The following is a 23,183-nucleotide window of genomic DNA, read 5'->3' as shown; positions in this document are numbered from 1 at the left end:
CTACTTTGTTCTGTGTTGACAGTTTGGCCCAGCCTTTCCAGTTCTTGCTCAGAGCAGCATAAACTGCAGTCTGTTTGGGAGGCTTTTCTTGGCAGAGGTTCTTTGAAATGCTTTTATGACACTTTTGTTTGTTTCTCTATAACCCAAAAGAGTTAGAAGGGAGGTGAGATGACTGCATTCAGATAGATTTCATGTGCTGAAGCAGAGGTAGGTTCCTTAGAGAAAGATGTCAGCAGACAGAATATTTGGATATTTATCTGCAGGAAGAGGCTTCAGTAAAGGAATCAATAAATGTGTTCTGTTCTGGCTCCTTAAAAATAATTCCTGCTCGACAGATAGAATGTGCTAAATTCTTTAAAGTGCCATACCTAAAATGGAACTGCTTTGGGAGATGTTTCTGCTTACCAAGTGTGATGTGTTTCTTTGTTTGCTTTTTGCTTTAACTTCTTAAGGTTGGGGTTTTCTGTCTTTTAAGGATAAAGCAGATGTTTGAGTAGCGTCAGAGAGTCTTTGAGAATTATCCCCCCCTCTCTGACTCTTCTTTCTAGAGATGGAACCGAAAGAAGGATAGATTTAGACAGAGGTTAGGCAGGAACACAGATGTGGGGAGGTGTATTCTTGAACTATTTCTCCTTGCTGTTATATGTGTGACTTTTCACTGCAGTTGAGACGGGCAGTGTAGACTCTCGGGAGCTGGCAGAGCCCAGGGCTGGGCATACCCTTTCTCTGTGAATGCATCTCACAATCTCCTATTGAGGATCAGCTTCCACTCCAGCCCCCTTCTGGAAGAGCTCTGACTGTTCCAGGGAAGTAGGAGAAGCTCATGCAAATTTAATGAAATCTTACGAACTGGTTTAAATCACTGGATCAATGAACTGGAAACCAAACTTGCACTTGCCCTGTAAAGCAAATCCCTCCCCTAGAGTGGCTGAAATATTTGTAACAAATACTCTAATGTGACCTGCCGTGAGTAGTAGTCTACCTTTCCTGTTACTGTTGACTTGACTAGTTTTCCATGTTGTATGTGAGAGTTTTTGTATGCATGTGAGAGAAAAAGAAATACCAAGTAATGTGGGTAACTTATTTTAGAAGCTCAGGTTTGAAGATGATGGCTTACTTTTTTTTGGTGAACGCTATCAGCTCAACTTCTAAAGAGATTTTTGTATATTTTCCAGATTTGGGTTCCTACCCATAGGCATCCATTCATAAGTGGGTTTTTTTTTATTTTTTTAAATAAATGAAACCACTGTTCTTAAGAGTTAAAAGAGACGTGAGATATTTCTTAAGTCTTATAGAAATGCCCAGCCTACTTCTAGTTGTATAGATTTCCCCTTACTTCACAAATACAGTAGTTAGTTAAGTATCCCCCCTAGAATCTCTTAAAGGTCATGTTCAAGGGAATAAAAAGTGCCACCTATAGACATAGGGGTTCTGCCTTTGCCACCCACTGTCCCTTGATCCTGATAAATAACCCTGAAGATCCCATATTGTTTAAGCTACAAGTCACTTTTAGAGATGGTCTTGCCTAACCCTTTCATTTTATTAAGGGGATAATACAAGGTCCAGACAGCTGGAGACACACTGGTGATGAGGGGCAGATGGGAGGGGTTAAGTGACATGAGGGAGGAAAAGTATATAAAATCCTGTCCTTAAAGAAGCTCTCACAAAGCCGCAGAGCCAAGGGCACTGTCACACTAGAGGCTGCCTCATGATTTCAGATGCCTGGAGCTGGCCCTCGGGAAAGCCTGGCTGAGGGTGGGCTGTCCAGTCTAACCCATAGTTCTCTTCATTCTACAGTCCCAAGAAACCTATTCAGTACCTTGGTGCTTTGAATTTTTTTGCATAGGATTTGGAAGAAAGAGAAATGAGAAAACAGAAAAATCAGAAAACTGACATGTTTTCCAAAAGCCATTCATGTGTGTGCACACTATGTATCCTATGTTATAAACGTGTTTAGCTATGTGTGCAGTAACACGCAGAGCTACCGAGCCACGGAATCTGGGCCAGTAAATAGGTGTGCACTACATCTTACAGAATTAGCTGCAAATTGAAACCCAGGATAACAATGGAAAATCAAAGTGCTTAGTGTTGGGTTAGGGCTGGAACTTGATAATTCAGTTTTCTGAACTGTTTGTTTGGACACCTTAATATTCAGTTTTCTGAACTGATTGTTTGGGCATCTTAGGGTATTACTCTTTCTTCTCAGACTGATTCTTTGGGACCCATGGACTGTAGCCCACCAGTCTCCTCTGTCTATAGGATTTCCCAGGCAAAAATACTGAAGTGGGTTGCTGGTTCCTCCTCCAGGGAGTCTTCCTGACCCAGGGATTGAACCTGCGTCTCCTGCATTGTAGGTGGTTTCTTTACCGCTGAGCCCTCAGGGAAACCTAGAGTTACTAGATTCTAGCATATATACATAGCGTTTTTAAATGCAGATTTAAGTTTTGATTTTTTTAAATTTCACTCATTTGTTTCAGTGTGATATTGTGACTGTTATACCTGTCAGCATTTTGAAGAACTGAAATATTTTACTTTGAGGAGAAGGCACGGTAAAATCTTATTTTAAAACATGATCTCTAAACAAATATAGATTAAAGAATGGCTTTAAAATCCAAATGGCCGTGTTTTCCCCTTGAAGTGTTCTTTTTAGATCTGTGCTTCAAAAAGAATGGACTGACTGGAGGAAGTAAGGGTAATTTCCTAAGACTGGCTAATTAACTGATAAAATCAACTTTTCATAAAGACATTTGCAATAGATGGCTGGGGAAATAGGATTAACTGTTATGGCAGCCCTTGAACCTGAAGTATATTGATCTTAATCCCATTTCAATATGAGATTATTCATCTGGATTTTTTTTTTTTTTAACTGCTCAGGAGGTTGATATGGTGAGGGAAGGGGTGCCTTCCTTTGGGAGAGGGCGGTCATTTGGCCCCAGACATACTGTAGCAAACTCTCCATTTACTTGCTTTCTGTTCTTGGGCCATCTCTGTATGAAAGGAGCAACCTAAAGTCTTTCTTAACCCAAGGTGGAAAAGACAGCAGTAGGCACTTTAAAAATAAGAGGCTTGAGGAAGTTGAGGCTCTTATTTAATCCTTTTCCAGAGCCTATAGCTCTGAAGGTAGAAGAAACAAGAGAGCTAAAGCAAGAGCAGGAAAGCTAGAGGTTATTTGACTCCCAAGTTTTACAAACCTTTCAATGTCTTTGTTAGCTAGCACACTCCCTACCTTACCACTGAGAAAGGGCTAAATGATTTGAAATCCTATCCTTGATAGCCTCCAAAATCCTTATAATGCAGGACTCCTAAGAACCAAAGCCTTAGCATTCTCATTTATTGAACAGAGCCATGTGTTTACACAAAATCTGTTTTCATCTAACTTTAATTCAGTTAGGTTTATTAAAAACAACAGACTTTTTCTCTTCCTCTTCTATGTCTCTCTGCTCTCAATCCTCTAATAAAACCCAGTAACCTTTCCAGTCTTCCATGTTTGGTGAAAAAGACTTGGGATAGAAGATTACACCTGTGTCTGCTGGGCAGATCACTTTTGTAGATTCCAGAGGTAACAAAATCCCAGCATCATGAAATTACAGTCTGTCCCCTGTTTTTCAGCATTCTTCTGCCTTAAGATTAAGATGTGGGTAGTCTGATAAAGCTGAGAATTTCTATTATCTGCCATTTCACCCATCTAGTATCACTGTTTTAACTTCAGTCCTAGAAAAAACATTACCACTGGTGGGGTGGGGTAGGGTCGGATGTGTAATCCTCTACCCAGAGACTGTTCCTGCACATGTTTCTGGGGTTTTAATTGTGATAAAGCGCATCTGGGCTCAGATGCTGACAGCCCCCCCTTGGGCACATGGCTGCCCTTGAGGCAGCCTGGGCCCCATCTGTGCCCTGGCACATAGCGCTTCTCCACTTGCAATCCAAGGAGCTCAGAGTCTTGTCATGTTGCAGCTCCCAGCTCTTGGACAAGCGCCAGGCATGCTGATGCCAGTACCGGATTAGGTTTCTTTTTTAAAAATTCATTTTGTGAACTCATCAAGCTCATTTAACAGAGGCTTTGGTCGTCAGTTTCTATCATTGTCCCATTCCTGTAAAAGACTCAGCTTAAAATAAAGGAGACACAAAGACACTAGGCCCCTAGTGTGTCCGAGTGGGTGCGCACATGAGTATGCGAGTGTGTAACCAAAAGGTTAAGTCTACCTTTAAGTTTGGCAGGTAAATGACAGTGGACTAGCAACTCAGAAACTCAGATGTTACAGTTGAGAAGAGTCCCTTCATAAAGGGGCCCTGCCTAGCAAAGAGGCACCCCTGCCTAACTGGAGGAGGCATCTAGACGAAAGCTGCAGCTGAGGGTGAAGATTCCAGGGAGCAGGATATGATCTAGCTATTAAAAAGGCCAGGAGTTTCAGACTGCTCTGCAGAGCAGCCAAGGCACTGAATGGGGAGCCTGGTTAGTTAGATTCAGAGAAGTGCTTCCGGTGGTCAAACATCTGAGTTCACTGGCTTGTGGCAGTGGGGGCAGGCAGTGAGAAGGGGTCCACATAAGACATTTGAATAGTCCAATATGTTATGAAAAAGAGGGAAAACCCATGTGCTAAAATTTATCCCCTGGATCTGGTTTCCTGAAATAGCATATTCTTCCCTTGAAACAAAGTCTACACTAGACTGGCTTCATAACATCTTCCTTAGGGTGATTATTGAAGGTTTGAGACGAGAAACCCAACCAGTTTTTAGCCTTGTACTTTATGTTGCCCTTGGAGTAGGTTTCACCCACAGACTATAGATCTTCTTTCTCTTTTGATGTCTCATGAGCATTCGGGGCGGGGGTGGGGGTGGGGGTATTATAAACCTTTCAGGCCGGATGCAAAGCCAGGAAAAGGAACTGTGAAACTGTTCATAATAGGTAGCTTGACCCCTCCCCCCTTTGCAAGTCAGACTCCTGTAGTGAGTGTCTCCAGAGACCCACTCCCTTGGGGAGGAAACCAGGTGGTTCCCAATACTGTTACTGGAATGGAAAAGCAAGGAGTCTGGAAAGGCTGGCTTCCAAAGAGAGCTGTCCTCTAATGCAAACCAGCTCACCCCTGGGGGCAGGAGAAATACCGCTGAAGTCTGTTTCAGCTGGTAGCTACAATCAGTTTCTGAAGTGGGCAGCGCAAGATAGATTCCTTTTGCCAGAGGGCACTTGCCTACCTCACTTGGAGCTGACTTGCACACCCTTGCAGATTTCAGCCAGGGTCTCGGCCATCTGAGTCTTAGGGAGAGTGTGGAGCAGGCAGGCGCCTGCAGTGTCTGAATTTCTTACATAAACACTGCGCGCTGGGCGAGCAAGCATCCCTGCGGCGACAGCTGGGCTCTGCTCCGTCTGCCCCAGCGAGCTGAGCTGCTGAGTTCCCCACCCCCCTTGCCTGAATGGAGCATTCCAAATTGGTTGTGAATGGAGGGCGGGGCTCCCTTGCAGACTTTTCAATGAATAACCAGACCCCATTGTGCAGCCTGTGGAAAAACAACCAACTCAAACAACACTGGGACTGTTAGAAATATGCTTGTGATTGGCAGCTTGGAGAACCTCCAAAATTAGTTTCCTTTGGCTTCCCTGCTGCTCCCTGTTCTCCAAGCCTGGGCTTAATAGGGTTTGAGTTTTCTTTTAAGTGCTGATTTTTAACCCCCCAACTACCAGGCTAGTGGCCTGGGCTTAGGCCGAAGGGCTGTTACTGACCCTCCAATCTGCCCCCACCCCTTTGTCTCTCGTTTTAGACTGAAGCTGTCTAAAGGGAGTGATAATAGGAGAGGGTGGTTTAGCTTCCCTGGAGAGAGAGGTGTTGAGACTTGATCTGAGGATATTACCCTTTTATCTCTTGGTTCCCTTGGGGCTGTGGCTTTATCTCTCCACCGAAGTTTCCTGCCCCCTCTTCTCCAGTCTTTATTCCAGTCCTGAAGAACTAGTGGGGTGTTTGCTGCCACACCACTCGCATGTACCTTTTAACATGGGAGGACCCAGCTATAACTTCTCTACTCCTTGGCAGTCTCTCTCCCATTTACTTTCCCTGTGTGGCCAGAAACATATCATTTTAAAGTGACACTTCCCAGACTGCTGCTCAGGTAAACTCTCCCACTGGGCACTCAAATGCCTTGCCTCGTCAAATGAACGTCTCAGGAAGTGCTAAAATGAACCCAGCCTCTGATGAACCCCCAAATCAGAGTGGCCTCCTCACTCCAAAACTAGGCCAGCTTCTAGAGGTACACTTGCCTCAGTATTGCCCACCTGAAACATCTCCCAGGCTCTTGGCTGACAGCTCACAGACAACCCCCACCCCCAAAAGGACTGTGTGGGCTAGACCATGGCTGTCTGATAAGCATAAGGGACAGTCCCTTAAAAACGAAAACAAAACTTGATAGTAATGATCCGGTGTCATTTTCTCAGGGTTTTCAACTTAGATCTCTTAGTTCCTGCTCTTCATCCTCACAACCTAATGAGGCTATTTGCATTTCTGTTTTGCTGTAAGGATTTTTTTGCTGAAATATTTCCCTTGCTATAAATTGGTTTTCCAAGGATGTCTTCCTTTCCCTATTAAAAAAAAAAAAAAGAACAGGCCTGGGCAGAGTGTCCTTTTATGAGAGTTTGAAACCTCTCAGGAGGTAACCCTAGATATCTGCTGTGTAAGAGGATGCTGGTGTTTGTGCTGCTTCTCCAGAGGGGCTGAGGAGGACTTAGCTGACATAAACACTTTTCAGCCGAGTGCCTGGAAATGCTTTGTAATTGCCTGAAAGGGCACTTAATGAGGGTCTTTTATCCTTTTCCCATAGAAAAGGTAGAAGAGAAGGAGAGGGGGGATGTCTCTTCTACTCAGCTGCCCACAGTAAAGACCAGATCCTGGAAGGCCTACCCCACATTTCCTAATCTGAATTTTAGTAGTGAATAATTCAGTGGTGATCATGTCACTGTGCTGGGGGTACACTCAGAGTCAGAACATTTCTGCTCCTCCCCACACTGCTTCCTTTTCTTTCCTTCCCCACCAGTCTTGAAATCTTTATTTCTTGGGGAATAAGGAGATAGCAGCATAGGGCTTTAATGTAGTCTGTATTTTGACACATTAAACATAGTCCCTGCTTCTCAACTTCCATTCCTGTTGAAGCAAGAAGCAACCAATTTCTCTTAGGCTGTCGGTGTCCAAAAGCAGAGAACCCCTGTCTTTTGTTTCTTCACCTCTGCCTGAGCCACAGCATCCTTCTCTGATCGCAGCCAACCCTAGGGGAAATGTGTTTTGCACACCACCACTCTATTCTGTTCCCTCCCTACCCTGTTGTTCAGCAGCCCCCAACACCAGCCTCCAGCCTGCAGGGAGGTAAGTCTGTAACATTAGTTCTAAGAGTCCTTGGGGTGACCTTAGGGATGAATAGGTAAAAAAAAAAAAAACGAGCTAGGGCCATTTTTCATTTTCTGATTCTTCTTTTAAAGTGCATTCACTAGCCAATTCTTCCCAGGCTGCCTCTAGATTTTGTGCAGCTAACGCTGTACCCCAGTAAGACTCTGTGCGAGGGGTGAGGTCACAGTGTAGGCACTCTGGACACACTTGATACGTTTCTGCCTTTAGGAGCAGCAAAGCTGCAGATAGAGGGGAATGGTTCTCTCGGAGGGGAAGCCACTTTCCTTAGGGTTTGAGTTTCCTCCTGTCACATTTTTAAGATGAATTTTAAACTTGAAGGTAAAATTTTCCACAGTGATTAAATCCCACTTCAAGTATTGTTGCTGCTTTAATGCCAGTTTGGATGAGAATCAAATGAATTGGGAATAAATTATAGAAGGGCTGTTAAAGGAGGCTTGTTTTGCACTTTTTTTCTCTATTTAGGAGGATTGCCCTGTTTCCCCCTTTTCCTGACGATGTGTTCCATCGTGAGCAGCCCCTCATGGTAGAGTCTGCTGTGGCTGATGGAAAGCCTACAGTAGGGGAGGCCAGCCTTTTGTCTCCAACAGAGCTGGGAGAACAGGGCTCTCTCTAGGCCTCTGTCTTGATGGTGAAAGTTAAAGAAGTTGTCTATCATATTGGTGTCTCCACAGCCCAGAGTTTGGGGATGTGACACTCTGATGCAATTAGAATACACATACTGTGCAACATTCTCTAATGGCAGAGCCCCGAATCTAATATGCAAGCCCTACTTCAGTCAGAGTTGGGCTCTTCTTTTCTAAGCTCCTTTTTCTCCCTTTCATTTCTAACTCTTCAAGGCCTCTGGGTTTCCATTTTCGGAATTCTAAAATAACAGCCCTAAATTGTTAGGATAAATGAGTCGCTGGAAGAAAAGGAACTACACAAATCCAAGCTGTTTCAAGAATAATGCTGAAGTGTGGCAAGAGTGTGAACTTGAAGGAAGTAAATCTGAAACTAGTTCATCTAGGTAAAAAAAGCCAACCTGTCTACTACCAGTGGCATTAGATTATCTTCCCTATTTGAGAACACCCGTTTTCGGTTTAGAAATGACTATTTGAAAGATGCAGTTTTGTGCTGAGGACATGTAACTGTTCAATAATAGGTCCTCTTTCTGACCTGCAGTTCCCTTCTGTAAGTCAGGACATCCCTGATTTAGTGCATTCATCCAAGGTGGGTTCCTCTTACTAACATGACCACTTCTTTTGGGAGGATAAAAAAGTACTAAAGAGTCTTTTTTCATCTATTTTAGCCAGATTTAGAATAGAAATCCTTAAAAAAAAAAACTACCTGTCATTACTGTTAGTACTAGTAGAGGTGAAGAAAAGATAAGGCCAATATCCTAAATTCCAGTTAGAAACTGGTCCTCCTAGTCGATAACCAAGGACATGAGCAGTAACCTCCTTACCCTGGCAGACTCGCCCCTGGCCCACAGGTCCCCCTTGAGGACTCCTTGGCCACTCAGGCTTCCCTGTGCTTAGCCCATCACTTTGACCTCTTCCCAGCCTCTCCCAGCGTTTTCAGCCCCTTGCAGCAGAAGAGGTAAATAGATAGCCTGGAGGACCCCTTGTCTTCCTAGCCAAAGCTATGCCCCCTGCCCACCCTTTAGGACTTGGGCATCTTCCTTGACTCGGGTCATGATTTTTCCTCTCTGGAGTGGGGAATAACGAGGTAGGGGGAACCTGGAGCACCCCTGGAGACTAGAGGACCCCACACACATTTTGAGTGGTCAGCCTGGGTGGTACAATTCTACCTTTGGGGTTGCAAATGTACATTATACAGTGACCTGCCAAACTGATTTCCATGGGCGAAATTTAGTTTTTCATCTTTGCCCAATGGTATTTCAGCCAGTGGTTGCTGTTGCTGGAAGAGGCAGTGGAAGAGGAAGGAAACTTGGTGGGATGATGTAATTAGTCATTGAGCTGGGCCTAACAGAGGCAAACCTCCAAATCACCCACCTCTCCTCCCCATTATATGAATTTACTGCTGCTGCTGCTAAATCACTTCAGTCGTGTCCGACTCTGTACGACCCCATAGACGGCAGCCCATCAGGCTCCCCAGTCCCTGGGATTCTCCAGGCAAGAATACTGGAGTGGGTTGCCATTTCCTTCTCCAGTGCATGAAAGTGAAAAGTGAAAGTGAAGTCGCTTAGTGGTTCCGACTCTTAGCAACCCCATGGACCGCAGCCTACTAGGCTCCTCCGTCCATGGGATTTTCCAAGCAGGAGTACTGGAGTGGGGTGCCATTGCCTTCTCCGATATGACTTTACTAAAAAACATAAACGTGCGTGCATGCTAAGTTGCTTCAGTCGTGTCTGACTCTGCAACCCCATGAACTGTAGCCCACCAGACTTCTCTGTCCATGGAATTCTCCAGGCAAGAATACTGGAATGGGTTGCCATGCTCTCCTCCAGGGAATCTTCCAGACCCAACCCATGTCTCTCATGTCTGCTGCATTGGCAGGTGAGTTCTTTACCACTAGCACCACCTGGGAAGCCTCTAGAAAATATAAACATTCTAGTTCAACTAAGATCCCAGCCTAATAAAAATGCCCCAATAAAGACCTTTCCTATAAAGTACAACCCCCTTGTCCAGTCAGTTCCTCTTTTTCACAGAGAAATTAAAATCCCTTTATAAGTAACATGGCCACTTATCTTTTCCTGCTTTTACCCTAGCGGCAGGGCTTTGTTTGGAGGTCTAACAGAAGCTACAACCTGGGGGTTCCTGAAGCTGGAGCTTTGGTATCTTCAGAGCTGCAGTTCTCCATTGAGAACTCCAATATATTAATATCTAATATCTCCAAGATATTAATATCTTGTGTCATATATTTCACATTCCAGGGAGCAGTAAGAGCATAAAATACCATAACACCAGTCCCACCCAAGGAGAAGGCAATGGCACCCCACTCCAGTACTCTTGCCTGGAAAATCCATGGACGGAGGAGCCTGGTAGGCTGCAGTCCATGGGGTCGCTAGGAGTCGGACATGACTGAGCAACTTCACTTTCACTTTTCACTTTCATGCATAGGAGAAGAAAATGGCAACCCACTCCAGTATTCTTGCCTGGAGAATCCCAGCAACAGGGGAGCCTGGTGGGCTGCCATCTATGGGGTTGCACAGAGTCAGACACGGCTGAAGCGACTTAGCAGCAGCAGCAGCAGCAATCCCGCCCAAACACAATTTAGCAGCATGTTACTCTCCAGAGCCATTATGAGCATTGCAGCTTCTTGTCATTGAAACACCAGCCCCACGTGAAGCCTTTCCCCCAGAGACAGCAGCATTTGGCAAGCCCAGTACTTGTCGAGGACACAACCTAGATCCGTATCACTCTTGTCAGCTTGAGTCTATAGCAGAGATTTAGGGTCATCCCTGATAAACAAAATGGAAGAGGGGCTTACAGAGCATGGTTTTAACTTCGTGGTATCAATTCTGTTGTCTAATTTAAAACCCAGGTGGGAGATATTCTATCAATAACTCTTAATTCCTGTCTCCCGGGAGAAATTCCACCGCCTTTGCAGGTGACCTCCCAGGAGTTTCAGATACCGCTCTCTACTGATGCTATTTATACCTTTTCAAAGTTGGGCCATTTTTTTCTTTTAAGCTCCTTTTCCTTCCTTTCATTTCTAAACTTGTATTCAAGACCTCTAGGTTTCCATTTTCAGAATTCTGAAGTAATCTCATGTCCCCGCTAACCCTGTTTTTCTGCCCACCCCATTTGTGAACTGATAGGGGTCTCTCTGGAGACAGTCTCCATACCTTTGTTAAAATTTTTTATTTTATATTGGAGCATAATTGACTAACAATGTGGCATTAGTTTCAGGTGTACAGCGGAGGGATTCAGTTATAAATATACATGTATCCTGTTTAAAATTTTTTTCCCATTTAGTTTATTACAGAATACTGGGCAGAGTTTCTTGTGCTATACTGTAGGTTCTTGTTGGTTATCTATATTAAATATAGCAGTATATACACATCCAATTCTCAGTTTCCCCAGTGGTTTAGCTGGTAAAGAATCCACCTGCAATGCAAGAGACACAGGAGACTCGGGTTTGTTCCCTGGGTTGGGAAGATTCCCCTGGAGGCAGAAATGGCAAGCTACTTCAGTATTCTTGCCTGGAGAATCCCATGGACAGAGGAGCCTGGCAGCTACAGTCCCATGGGGTCACAAAGAGTCGGACACGACTGAGTGACTACTCATGCATGCACACACACGTGCATTAATCCCAAATTCCCAATGTCATACCATCTTTCAATTAAGTGCCTATCATTTTTTATATAAACTCACCAACAAAGTATTCCTGAACTTACATTCCCCCAAAGGTTCCTGCCCTAGAATTTCCAAGTATTGATACTCATAAGAGTAAATGAGGTTTTACCAAGTAAGAGAAGTGTCTTCTTCCCTCACCTCTTTTTCCACTGTAGCAAGACCTAGCTCTACTTCTGCAGGTTATTATTTCACTCTGGTATTCCACAGCCATCTTCATTGCAGAGTCGTCAAGATTCAAATCTTGCTGTTGGGTTGTTCCTGTTCCAATACTGTGTAATTCTAACCCTATTTCTTGGATCTGATAGCCTTTTCCCGTAGTCCATGTCACGATAATAAGTTCAAAGATGTTTTTCTCAAGCCGACCATATTACCCCAAATTTCTAGCTCTAAATCATGAGAAGTAGAGTGGGGTTTTTTTGTCCACACCCCAATTCCCGAAGCCTGTCTTCTGCTGACTGTAGGTTTTTCCTGCAACATGGAAGAAATCTGATTCCTGGCACCAGATGTTCTAGGAACTAGCTTTATCAGTTTCTAATGTGGCTTTTGTGTTATTTATTGTACAGAAGATGGTATTGGCCATATAGGGAGGACTTCCATAGTTGTTAATTGATGAATTCTGCTACTTCAGGGTTGATTCTTTACCCTAGGGCCCTGAGATATACCACCAGGGTAATTAATATTCAGTCCTTTGGTCCTCACTGAGAAACAAGGAAGTAATAAACTGGAATAATCAACACTATAATTCCCTACCTCCATGATTAATCTCTAGTCTAAAACCCTGATTATTATTGTTACTCACCATAAACCTTGTAGTTTTATTTGATTTCTTAAACTATGTAAATTTATTAGTATGATGGAAAACAGATTACTTAAAATCTGGAATACTATTGCTGTGACAATCATGAAGAGATCTTTTCCTATACCTACTGATACTAAATTCTGTCCCAGAACAGAAACCTTGCTTTCTCCATGTAGGACTTTGCCCAGGACAAATATAGCTGTTCTTGCTGTTTGAGATTCAGAATGAACCTACCCGGAAATCTCAGCCCCTAGATGTGGTCTGCTCACCCAGGTGTTGGCTGTACCAGACGTTTGTCATATTTCCCATGAGTTATATGGAGAGCTTTTCCAGCCCAGAGTCCTGCTGCCATTCTTGATTCCCAAGACAAATGCACAGAGGATTCCCCAAGCCAACAGACTTAACACAGTTTAGGTCTTAAGCTCCACTCTTTTCTGATCCCTTATCCTAATAAGCTAGGTTGGGCCAATTGGAGCCCCCAGAAACTCTTGTGCCTTTCTCCCCGCCCCCAAGTGCTCATGGCACCAAAAGACCAGGTCACCCATTTCCAGCCTCCTCTCTGGGCACTGGCCGTGCTTAACCTCTTTGGACAGAAGGAGCCAAACCAGCTGCTTAGAGGGAAGCATGAAGGAGAACATTGGGGAAGAGAACTTTCATTCCTTCTGTCACCTGCACAGGTTGGTGCAGGGTGCCCTCCTGAGGACTCAGGGGATGAAATCTGAGTTGTCCTGTCTTCTGGTTGTGTTCTAAACCTGTTATGCTCATACATTCACAAGGAGTGGACATTCTCTCTCTTTTTTTTTTTTTTGCCAAAAATGCTTTGTGAACTTGAGTTGAGCTTCTGTTTTAGTTCCTGTTAAATGTGTTATTAATGTGTATACGGAACTGCTGGTCGATTTTACTTTTGTTACTATTTTGTACTTATGTAATTGCGGTCTTTTTACCCAGCAGCTGTAGAGGTGGCATGGACAGTCGTCATGGTGATAACAGTGGCAGTTTATTTTTCCCTCTCTGGGGTGTTCCCTTCTCCTTTCTAAGTGGGCCAGGGCCAAAAAAATATTTGAGAACCACTGGCTTAGATGTTAGAGTATGACAACATTTGTCCTTGTGTAATTTTAGATTCCTGGGGCTGTATTATCCAAACATGGTAAAAGGTACAGATAAACAGGACAGTCTTCAGGTTTGGTAATAGGCCAGAGGTGACTTCCTTCATGTATAAGGGCATGGTTTTGAAGTTGTTAGCACGTCTGCTGACCTGTTTAGTCAACCATAAGATAGGTTTTTTTTCCTCCAAGTATCTCAGAGGAGATGATATAATAGCCATTTTATTGATTTTTTTTCAAGACACACTGCTACATTTACTTCATTTCTCTATATTTTATTTCCAAGTTATTGGAAAGTTGCAAGCTTTATCACATTTCACCCCCAGATACTTCAGTGTGCATCTCAAAAGATTGAGGACATTCTTCTACATAGTCTAAGAAAATTAACTTTTATTCAGTAATACTCAGAATTCCCCAGCTGTCTTTTACAACTGATATCAATATTGTTTTTGATCTAGGATATAAAAATTGTACATCAAGCTTATTGTTACATCTTTTATCTCGGACAAGAATCTGCCCACCTTGCCGTCTTCCCCCCAGTAACACTGACTGTTTTTCTGGTTTTTTTTTGAAGAGTCCTGGCCAGCTGTTTTGTAGTTGACTTTTTAGGATACATATTTAATGGATATATAGAAACACAAACACACAGAAATGCTGAATTTAGGCCTGGAAATTCCCTATGTTGTGGGTTTTCTCACCTCATATCCATGTTATTTTGTTGACCTTGAAACACTGGTGAAAGAACAGAGTGAGTCAAATGGAGAGGTTTGTGCATGTTTGAAGAGAAGGCTTTTGAGGGACTTACAGTTTTTAGCACAGCTTACTAAATAGTTGATTTTTTACTATTTATGGGTGGTTTTTGCTACATTCAATTTTTTAATTTATGCTTACAAAGGTTAGCACTGTCAGATATTAGAGAAAATGGCAGTCCCATGTATCTCCACCAATTCTACTTTTAGAACTTGTGCCCCTAAATTTGATAACATTTCAAATTTTTATTTTTGGAAACTGTTGCCGGGCAGAAACAGTGCTAACCATCCATTCAGACGGGTTTGAGCATGTCTCTTATTTGGTTTAGAAATCCAAAAGGCATCCAGATATTTTTCCAGATATTCTTTAAGTGCCAGAACCTGTCCACTTAATCTCCCTTGAACCTCTTTTGGTTCCCAGAACAGGGAATTATCTCCTGTCCTTGTCATTTGCTATAGCAATTACAAGAAATACCAAGATTAGGAATATGTTTTATGTTTGAAATGGTTTCTAATCTACTCAGAGTAGTAGTAAACTACAATAAAGACTTCCAACTTTTAGTAATATGGTAAAACTTAAATAAACCTCAGCCTGTCTATCCTTTTCTTACTAACTGTCTGTCTTTGGTTTGTCTCAGAGTTTGTCCAAGGAAGGCCAGCACTAAGGAAAGTCAGCAGTATGTTGGAAAGTAGGTCTTTTGGGGTTTCTTTGTATGCAGAACTCAAGGGACACCACATCTAGTGACCTAAAGCCCCCTGGTCTTTGGCTGTGGGCACCCTGACAAGTTAGGAGTAATCAGGGGAGTAGAGACCACAAGTGCTCTATTTTGCCAACGTCATTTTTAAATTGACATGTCTCTCTGCCTTCTTGCCTGGTATTCTACTCATCGCCACAACCAAAGAGCAGTACAGGCAGGTGTCTCGGGCTCCCCCTGCCACCATTCTTGGAACTACACAGTACGTATTCCTTACTCCGGAGGAAAAGGAGGTGAGGTGGTAGTGGTCTAAGAAAGGAACAGTGACCCAACGCTGGTGGCAGAGAGAGCAGTAAGCTGAGGGATGAAGCTTCTTTGTAGGATTATGGCTCTGGGAATCCTCAGAAGTCTCTCAACCATGGCCGTGTACATCTGCACCACATTCGTTTACAAGTGCTGTGAGAGGCTCTGGAGACATGGGCTGGCACTGGGACATAACCGCAAGGACGTGCCATGTGGAGGCAGGTATTAGTGTCCTGGTCAACTTCCATCATGAGACACAACCTTCCGTGTACAGCAAGATCATGGCTGTCAGGCATAACCAAATAAGGTCTGCCCTGAGGTCAGGCCTGCACGCTGATTTGGGACAGATGAGTCTGCTCTAGATGAAGGTAATGAAAATGAAACTGAAGAAGGTGGAGAGGAAAACCCCAAAACAAAACCTAACAGCAACACCTAAGAGAAGCAGGCGGAGCCTCTGTGTGAAGCCAAAGAAGTAGGACTGGCTTAGTTTCGCCCCGGTCAGACCACAGCATAACTGATCGGCAGTTTCTCTGACACTCAGTATCTATTACATAAATGCCGTACGTATTCACAATAAAGGCTGTGGCGAATTGAAACTTTGACGATCATGAGGCACCAAAGGAAAGGCTTATTAGACAAGGTGGTTTATGTCTTTCTGAAAAAATTCCTTTTGACTCAAACTGTCATTTATCATAACATTCAACAAAAGTGTTTTCCTTTGTTTTGCAGCTCTGCGCTGCAGTAGTGAAGTTCACTGCCAGCACTGGCATCATAGCTGCCTTGGACAGAATCCACAGGCCTGTACTTGTGGGCAGGAAACAGATTTTGTCAGAGGGAATTATTATTTCTCTTGAATGGGTTAGTTTATCTACTTTTTTCTATTTTGAAACAATTGGGTTATTTCTTGAAAGACTGCTTCTCCACCATCACAGAAGAAAGATTTTCTAAAACGAAGAAATCTTAGTGTTAACTCAGTGGTGCTGTTTGACCAGGACAGGAGCTGCCTTTTTTGGGGGCCAGGCCCCAAGGCAAGTAGGATCCTAGTTCCGCAACTAGGGACCGAACCCTCACCCCCTACATTGGTGGCGTGGAGTCCTGACCACTGGACCACCAGGGAAGTCCCAGGGCTGTTTGTTTAAATAGAAGCAACTGAAATAATGCATAACAAGAGTAGCTTGATAAATTTTCACAAATGGTACAGGCATTTAGATCAAGACCTAGAATTTATGAGAGTGAGGAGACTCTACGTGCTCCCTAAAGAGGCACCACCCCTAGAGACAGGAGTAACCTCCATCCTGACTTGGAACACCATAGAATAATTCTGTTTCCTTTTGAATGTTATTATAAATGGGGTCATGTAGTATCTGGCTTTTAGGGTTTTTGTGAGAGTCCCTGTTAAAACTTGATTGTAATTTCTTCATTCTCATTTCTGAGTACTGAGATTTTGTTTGGGATTATATTGAGCCTATAGGTAAATTTGAGAAGAATTAATGTCATTGTAGTATCAAGCCTTCCAGCCTGTGAACTGATGTATTCTTCTATTTATTTAGAATTCTTTGATTTTCCTCGGGGTTTTATAGTTCAGTTTAGCTACCTTGCATGTCTTTTATTAGATGTGTTCCTAGGTATTAGATGTGTTCCTGGGTATTTGATGCTATCTGTTGCTACAGTAAATGTATTTTTTAAATTTTACACTGTTTAGGTTACTGTGTATGTAAGTCATTCTTTTTATGTACTGGCCGTGTAGCGAATGATCTTGGTAAGTTAGCTTACTGATTCTCATACTTGGTGGATACTTTCATATTTTCTATGTACCCACCTTGGAATAAATGAATGAGTTATTTTTCCTTCTCGTTTTTCCTTTTATTCATTTTTCTTAACTTACTACACTGGCTAGGATCACAGGCTTAATGTTTTATCATGGTGTCAGATAGAAAAATCTTCCAAGGAGTTTCCTAGTAAGAAAAGAAACTATGAAATTAAGTTAGTTGATTTGTGAGCATCCTGTCTAAATTTTAAACGGTGTTATGGTGGTCTACAGAGCAATGCATTGTACTTTGTAGTGCATGCCCACGGATGTAGACATATCTTATCAGCCAGCCAACCCATCTTTCCTATCCCAGACAAACGGAGACTCTCATTTGTGTACGGATCCTTAACAGAGTTCTGATAGTCAAATAGAAGTCCAGAGAGCTCACTCACAATGTTCTTGTCTCAGAGGTGGCATTTAGGAGGAAGCAGGAGCTTCAGGAGGGGCGGGGCATTTGGGGGTGCACGACGGTATCCACAGCAACAGTGTGGCATCTGGCTGGTCAGTGACTGGCTGTAGATGCCAGGTCTTCCACAGTGCCTGCAGTTATCTGAAAAGATTTTGATTAGCTGGACAATAGAAGGGGAATGAGATCTTATAGATGGAATACTAGGATGGGAAGCAAGGACTAAGAAGTAGAAACCGCTAGAATCAAGATATATTAGTTGCAAGTAAGAGTGAGGGAGGGAACCTGGGCGTTTTGGGGACCTAGAGACAGGAGAAAGTGTAAGTCCTTGAGTGGCTTCAGATGTGTCAGGCATGTCAGCAGCTGGAGAGTACAGAGTAAACACGGGGATATAGACCCCGAGAACTGGCAAGTAATGTTCTTCTGCTTCTCTGGTGTTGTCTTCTTTCTCCATCTCTTTCCGTATTTCTTTTAATCCCTTTTTGATTTAGTTCTTTATGCTCAGATTCCATTTGGGAGGCAATATAATGGAATGACTGACAACTGATTGGTATACTAACCACTTAGAGCTATGAGACTTTGGCAGTTTACCTTTTGAGCCTTGATTTTTCTTATCTCTTATATGGAGACAATGAAAGTAGCTTTCTCACTGGGTTTGGAAGATTGGATAAAATAATGTTAAGTAAACTGGCCACAGCCAATGAAGGGATCCATCTGGTTGCCTCTTTCTTGGTCTGCCTGGTTCTTTTCCAGAGGTATTAGTTATCCATTGTTCTTTTGTTCTAGAACACTTTCTTTTAATCAGGTGTAGTGTGGTATTTTTGTTGTTTTCATTGAAAACAGGGTTTATGTCCTCTTTTTGATGAACATAGTGGGTGAATGCAATATCGCCCATTTCTGTCAATGTGGAAGATGATCGAGATGACAGTTGGGGGCACTCTTCCTTCCTTTCCTCTCCAGTATCAACAGCTTCAAGACCTCAAGCCATTCCTTTAACTCCTTTGGGCCTCAGGGTCCTTCTCCATAAATGGAAAGACCTAAATTAAGTGGACTATGAGACTCTAGTCCAACTCTAATTACATTTATCGGAAGATGCTAAAAGTCAGATCCCTCACTAAATTATGCATGCCATGAGGAAAAGGACCACCATGTCTATTTTGTTTATCAGCATATCCCTAGCACCTTCAGGAACCTGACCCATGGAAGATGCTCAACAAATGAATCAATGGATGAATGAATGAAAGAAATCTTTGCAATAAGGAAGGTAGCCCTTATTTGCCAGAAATTGTTCATAGGACATCATGGCTTTATGGGTCCATCTTCTGTAATTGAGCTTAATTAAACTCAAGTTTTCTGTTGTAGAAAATGTCTATCAATTCAAATAGTCAAACAGCTTTTTTTTTTTTTTTTCTTAAACTTCTTCAGGAGTTCATGCTCCTCTTTTAATTGCGATTCGTTGCCATGGTTTATAGTCCTCAGTCTCTGTCATGGTTTAGTAAGTCATCTGTAAGAAGGTAAGCACTCTACTTTTGAAACCATAGTGTATGATTATATAACATCATAACACCATCTGCAAGGTGCTGTGCTATTTTCTTTATTTCTCAAGGCAGCATCGTATATCTCATTTTACAAAGAGGGAACAGGTTAAAAGTTACTAGCATTCCTTGGGCTTCTACTTTCCTACTTAAAACACACACATATGACTATCAGGCTCTTTCATACCTCCTCTGACCCAGCAACCTCTCTGTGGAGACCAAGCCTCCTTCCTTACCCCTCACACTGCCCCTCCTGGCTTTCCTGTCCATTACCTGTGAAACTTCCAAATCTCATTCCTGCCATATTCCACTCTCTTCTCCCTCCTTCGAATGGTTGACTCCCAAGGGGAAAAAAAAATAATGACTAACATCATGTCTAGCCTTGAAAGGCAAATGTGGACCCTGCCTTCAAAGTTAAAAATTAATTGGAAATATAACCCCTGAATCTTAGTAGAGCTTGAAGGGAAAGATTGAAGGCAAAAGGAGAAGAGGACAGCAGAGGATGAGATGGTTGGATAGCATCACTGGCTCAATAGACATGAGTTTGAGCAAACTCCAGGAGATAATGAAGGTCAGGGAAACCTGACGTGCTATAGTCCATGGGGTCAGAGAGAGTCAGATCCAACTTAGCAATTAAACAACCATACTACAGACTGGGGAGCTAATAGACAACAGAAATTTATTTCTCACTGTTCTGGAAGCTAGAAGAGGAAGAAGTTTGAGATCATGGTGTCGGCATGGCTGGGTGAGGGCTCCCTTTCATAGACTTGTGTCCTCAGATACCTCTGCCCTTGTGATCTAATCATCTCCCAAAAGGCGCCGCTCCCTAATATCACATAGGACATTAGAATTTCAACGTATGAATTTGGGAGGTTATAACAATCCAAACCACAGCACTCAGTTACTTCTTGAACTCCTCCTTTGGATAGAGAACATAAGAGTCCAGGTATAGGACAGTTATGGTATGATAGAAGGTACTATATGATGTAGAGCCATAATGGCGTGGTGCACACGAGGAATGCCGTGTGGATTTGAGGAAATTGAGACATCAGAATTGGGCTTCCCAGGTGGCACTAGTGGTAAAGAATCCGCCTGCCAGTGCAGGAGATGCAAGAAACATGGGTTTCTTCCCTGGGTTGGGAAGATCCTCTGGAGAAGAGAATGACAACCCACTCCAATACTCTTGCCTGGAGAATTCCATTGGCCGAGGCGCCTTGTGGGCTATATAGTCCATGGATCCTCAAAGAGTCAGACACAACTGAGCATCCACAGATATCAGAATTAGCCAAAGCTTAAGACTTTCAAAATGTGTATATGGTATTTCTGAAGCCATTATAAAAGTTTGCTTTCTGGAAAACTTTGGTTTACCCTCTGGTATTAATCTTGTCAGAAGAACTGATAACTTTTATAATACCATGAAAATGTCAAAATGTTTCTGAAGCCTGAAATGAGAAAATTGAACAATGCCATTACTATTTACTCTCTAAACTTAGGAGAAGTGATTGTAAATGATTTTCTTTAAATAAAATCAGAAAAGTACTTTCTAGTACATGTAACTGCTGCTTACATTGGGGCATCATCACCAGTTCTCATTATCTTGCCAAAACTTTTATGACAGAAAACTGGTAAGAGGAGAAGCAATGACCCAGGAGCAGTGCCGAGAACCAGGAACATCCCCTGCACACCCGACTCTCCCTTCTCGTTTACCAACAACATGCTAACAAGAACAAGTTTAGCCATTTTCTGTGTCTGAATGTCTGAAAACATTTGATAGCAATTGAGGGTTGGCTGCCATGATGTCACCATCAAAAAAATCACGAGAGAGACTCTAATGACTTCTAAATATAATCTGCCAGTTCCGAACTTATTTTGTGTGTTCGGGAAAAGCAGTTGGCGTTTTGTAGGAAAGGAATTATGAAAACCTGCCCTTGCCAGTCAGTCACTGGCAGGACTTTGCTTTATAAATTTGTCATCTGTGATCAAGTCTTCAGTCTCATTTGTTAACTTCTGAGTCCAGAATTCAGGGTTGGAGGAAGCACCTGAGAGACCAGTTGGCAGGAAGATTGTTCAGTCTTAGAAAAGAATTGTCATTTCACTAATTCTGCCTTATATAAATCACTAAGAAAACCAAACTTCTGGAAGATGGCTCAGGAGTAAACATTGAGTGCAACAGAAAAATTCGGTGGGTCACCAGAGACTAAGCACTGTTAGCCATTTAATGAGAACTTTGATCCAGTGGATAACAGCTAGTAGGGAAGCTTAACTAGTTCCTTTTCCTCTGCCTCCCAGACACCCGGCAGAAAGTAGCATTTCTTGCCCATAGCCAGAAGACAATCCTTACAGTACAGTGTCTTCTAAGAGTTTGCCCTTCTACTTTGGGTAAAACACCCTCTTTAAAATGAGTTAGCCCCGAGATACATTTGAAAAACTCTTAACTCCCCTGCCATCTCAGCATCACATATGGAATGTTCGATCAACTTCCAAACAAAGCAGCAGCTCTGTATACTGTCAATTTAGGAAGAGTAATTGGCACCATCTGTGAAAGGATTGGTTATGAGTGCCTGCCCTTCCTGGTAGGGCACTGGAAAGGCATGAAGCAGACACAAGCATGGAGGTTTTCCAGGCCTCCCGTATGTAGCTAGCCTCTCCTTATTTGTGGTTTGGGGTCCATCGTTGTATTCCTTTGCTTTTGAAAATTTGAGATTGACATGTACACACTGCTGTGTTTAATGGAAAACCAGCAAGGACCTACTGTGTAGCATAGGGAAGTCTGCTCAATGCTGTGTGGCAGTCTGGTTGGAAGGGAAGTTTGGGGGGAGAATGGAGGCATGTATATGTCCCTTTGCTGGGCACTTGAAATGATCACAACATTGTGAATCTGCTGTACTCCAATATAAAGTTTAAAAGTTTTTGAAGTGCCCCTAAAGATTGGGTATTTCTTACTCAGAACTAATATTTAGAGTTGCTTGAGGAAGGACTTTAAAATCATATTTTTAAAGTCATATTTAATTTGTATATGCACCTCTTTTTTTTTTTTTTTTCGCCATGGCAATTTTAAGCCTTAGATAAGCTAACATGTAATGTCTACCAGTATATTTTTGGCTGTTTTGTCCTTCTCAGAAACAGAGTTGTTCTTGTCTGCAATCCTTGGTATTCTTATCACACCTGTGTTTTCCTTGAAGCACCGTCACCTACAGGATCTTTAAGGGCTTCAGAGCCTCCAGGCAGTGGACCCAACACAGAAAAAGTTTGGGTGGGGGGGATTAAAAAAAAAAAAGCCTTGGCTAATTTAAAGTGTCAGATGATGATTTCTGACTTTAAAGAACTTTTCGTTGGTTTTAGATGGAAGGCTCTGTGTTAAGTGTTTGGCTTCCTCTGGTGTGTGACTGGACATGAGTTCCAAGAACAATCAGCTAAAATAGGGTTTGCAGAAGGAAGCATTGTGCTCCCTGTTAATCACTGTCCTCTCTGTCCCTCCCCTCATCCCTCTTCTGATTTCAGTGGTGCTTCATGCCCCACCTCCAACCAAGATCAAACGGGAGCTGCACAGCCCCTCCTCTGAGCTGTCGTCCTGTAGCCACGAGCAGGCTCTTGGTGCTAATTATGGAGAAAAGTGCCTCTACAACTATTGGTAAGTGGAGCCAGAGAAAGGCTGGCCAGGAAGTGGCCGGCACGTTGATTGTTTCCAGTATTATTTAGCAGACGCTCAGCGTAGTGCACCCGTCTCTGGTGGCAGTATAATGATCCTCTAGCTGTAGCCAGTCCAAATGGGCTTTGTCTGCATGTAACGTGCAGAACTGTTAAATCAGCCCTGCAGGGGACTGATTTCATGGGGCCCTGAGCCCTCCCAAGGGAAAGAACCCTGAATGCTGGGCTATTTGATCTGTGGCTTCAAGGGAGGGACTATATGCTCCTTCGTGTCTATCATATGTTAATGTGAACTTTAAGCACCAAAGAAGTAATCTTCACATCAGAATATATGAAGAAAATCCCCATGCCAGTGCCCTTTACTTAAGAATATCCAAGCCCCAGGAATGAAGCTTTAATTTTAAATCATTCTTTGCTCTAGAAGATAAACATAGATCTGCCTGAAA

At 42.9% G+C, this 23,183-nt stretch overlaps 1 protein-coding gene across 2 annotated transcripts in view; it reads left to right on the top strand.

Moving 5' to 3' along the window:
- ETV5 (ETS variant transcription factor 5) overlaps positions 1-23,183 on the top strand; it is a 57,989-nt gene that overhangs the window by 5,488 nt on the left and 29,318 nt on the right. For both annotated transcript variants that reach the window (XM_043874813.1, XM_043874814.1), the window contains exon 6: positions 22,591-22,720. In XM_043874813.1, coding sequence (XP_043730748.1) covers positions 22,591-22,720 — 130 coding nt within the window. The remainder of the gene's footprint in view (positions 1-22,590; positions 22,721-23,183) is intronic.

Source organism: Cervus elaphus, chromosome 19 (assembly GCF_910594005.1).
Source record: "Cervus elaphus chromosome 19, mCerEla1.1, whole genome shotgun sequence".
NCBI lineage: Eukaryota > Metazoa > Chordata > Mammalia > Artiodactyla > Cervidae > Cervus > Cervus elaphus.
Note: the sequence above shows the minus strand (reverse complement) of the source record. Positions and strands in the feature narration are given on the sequence as shown.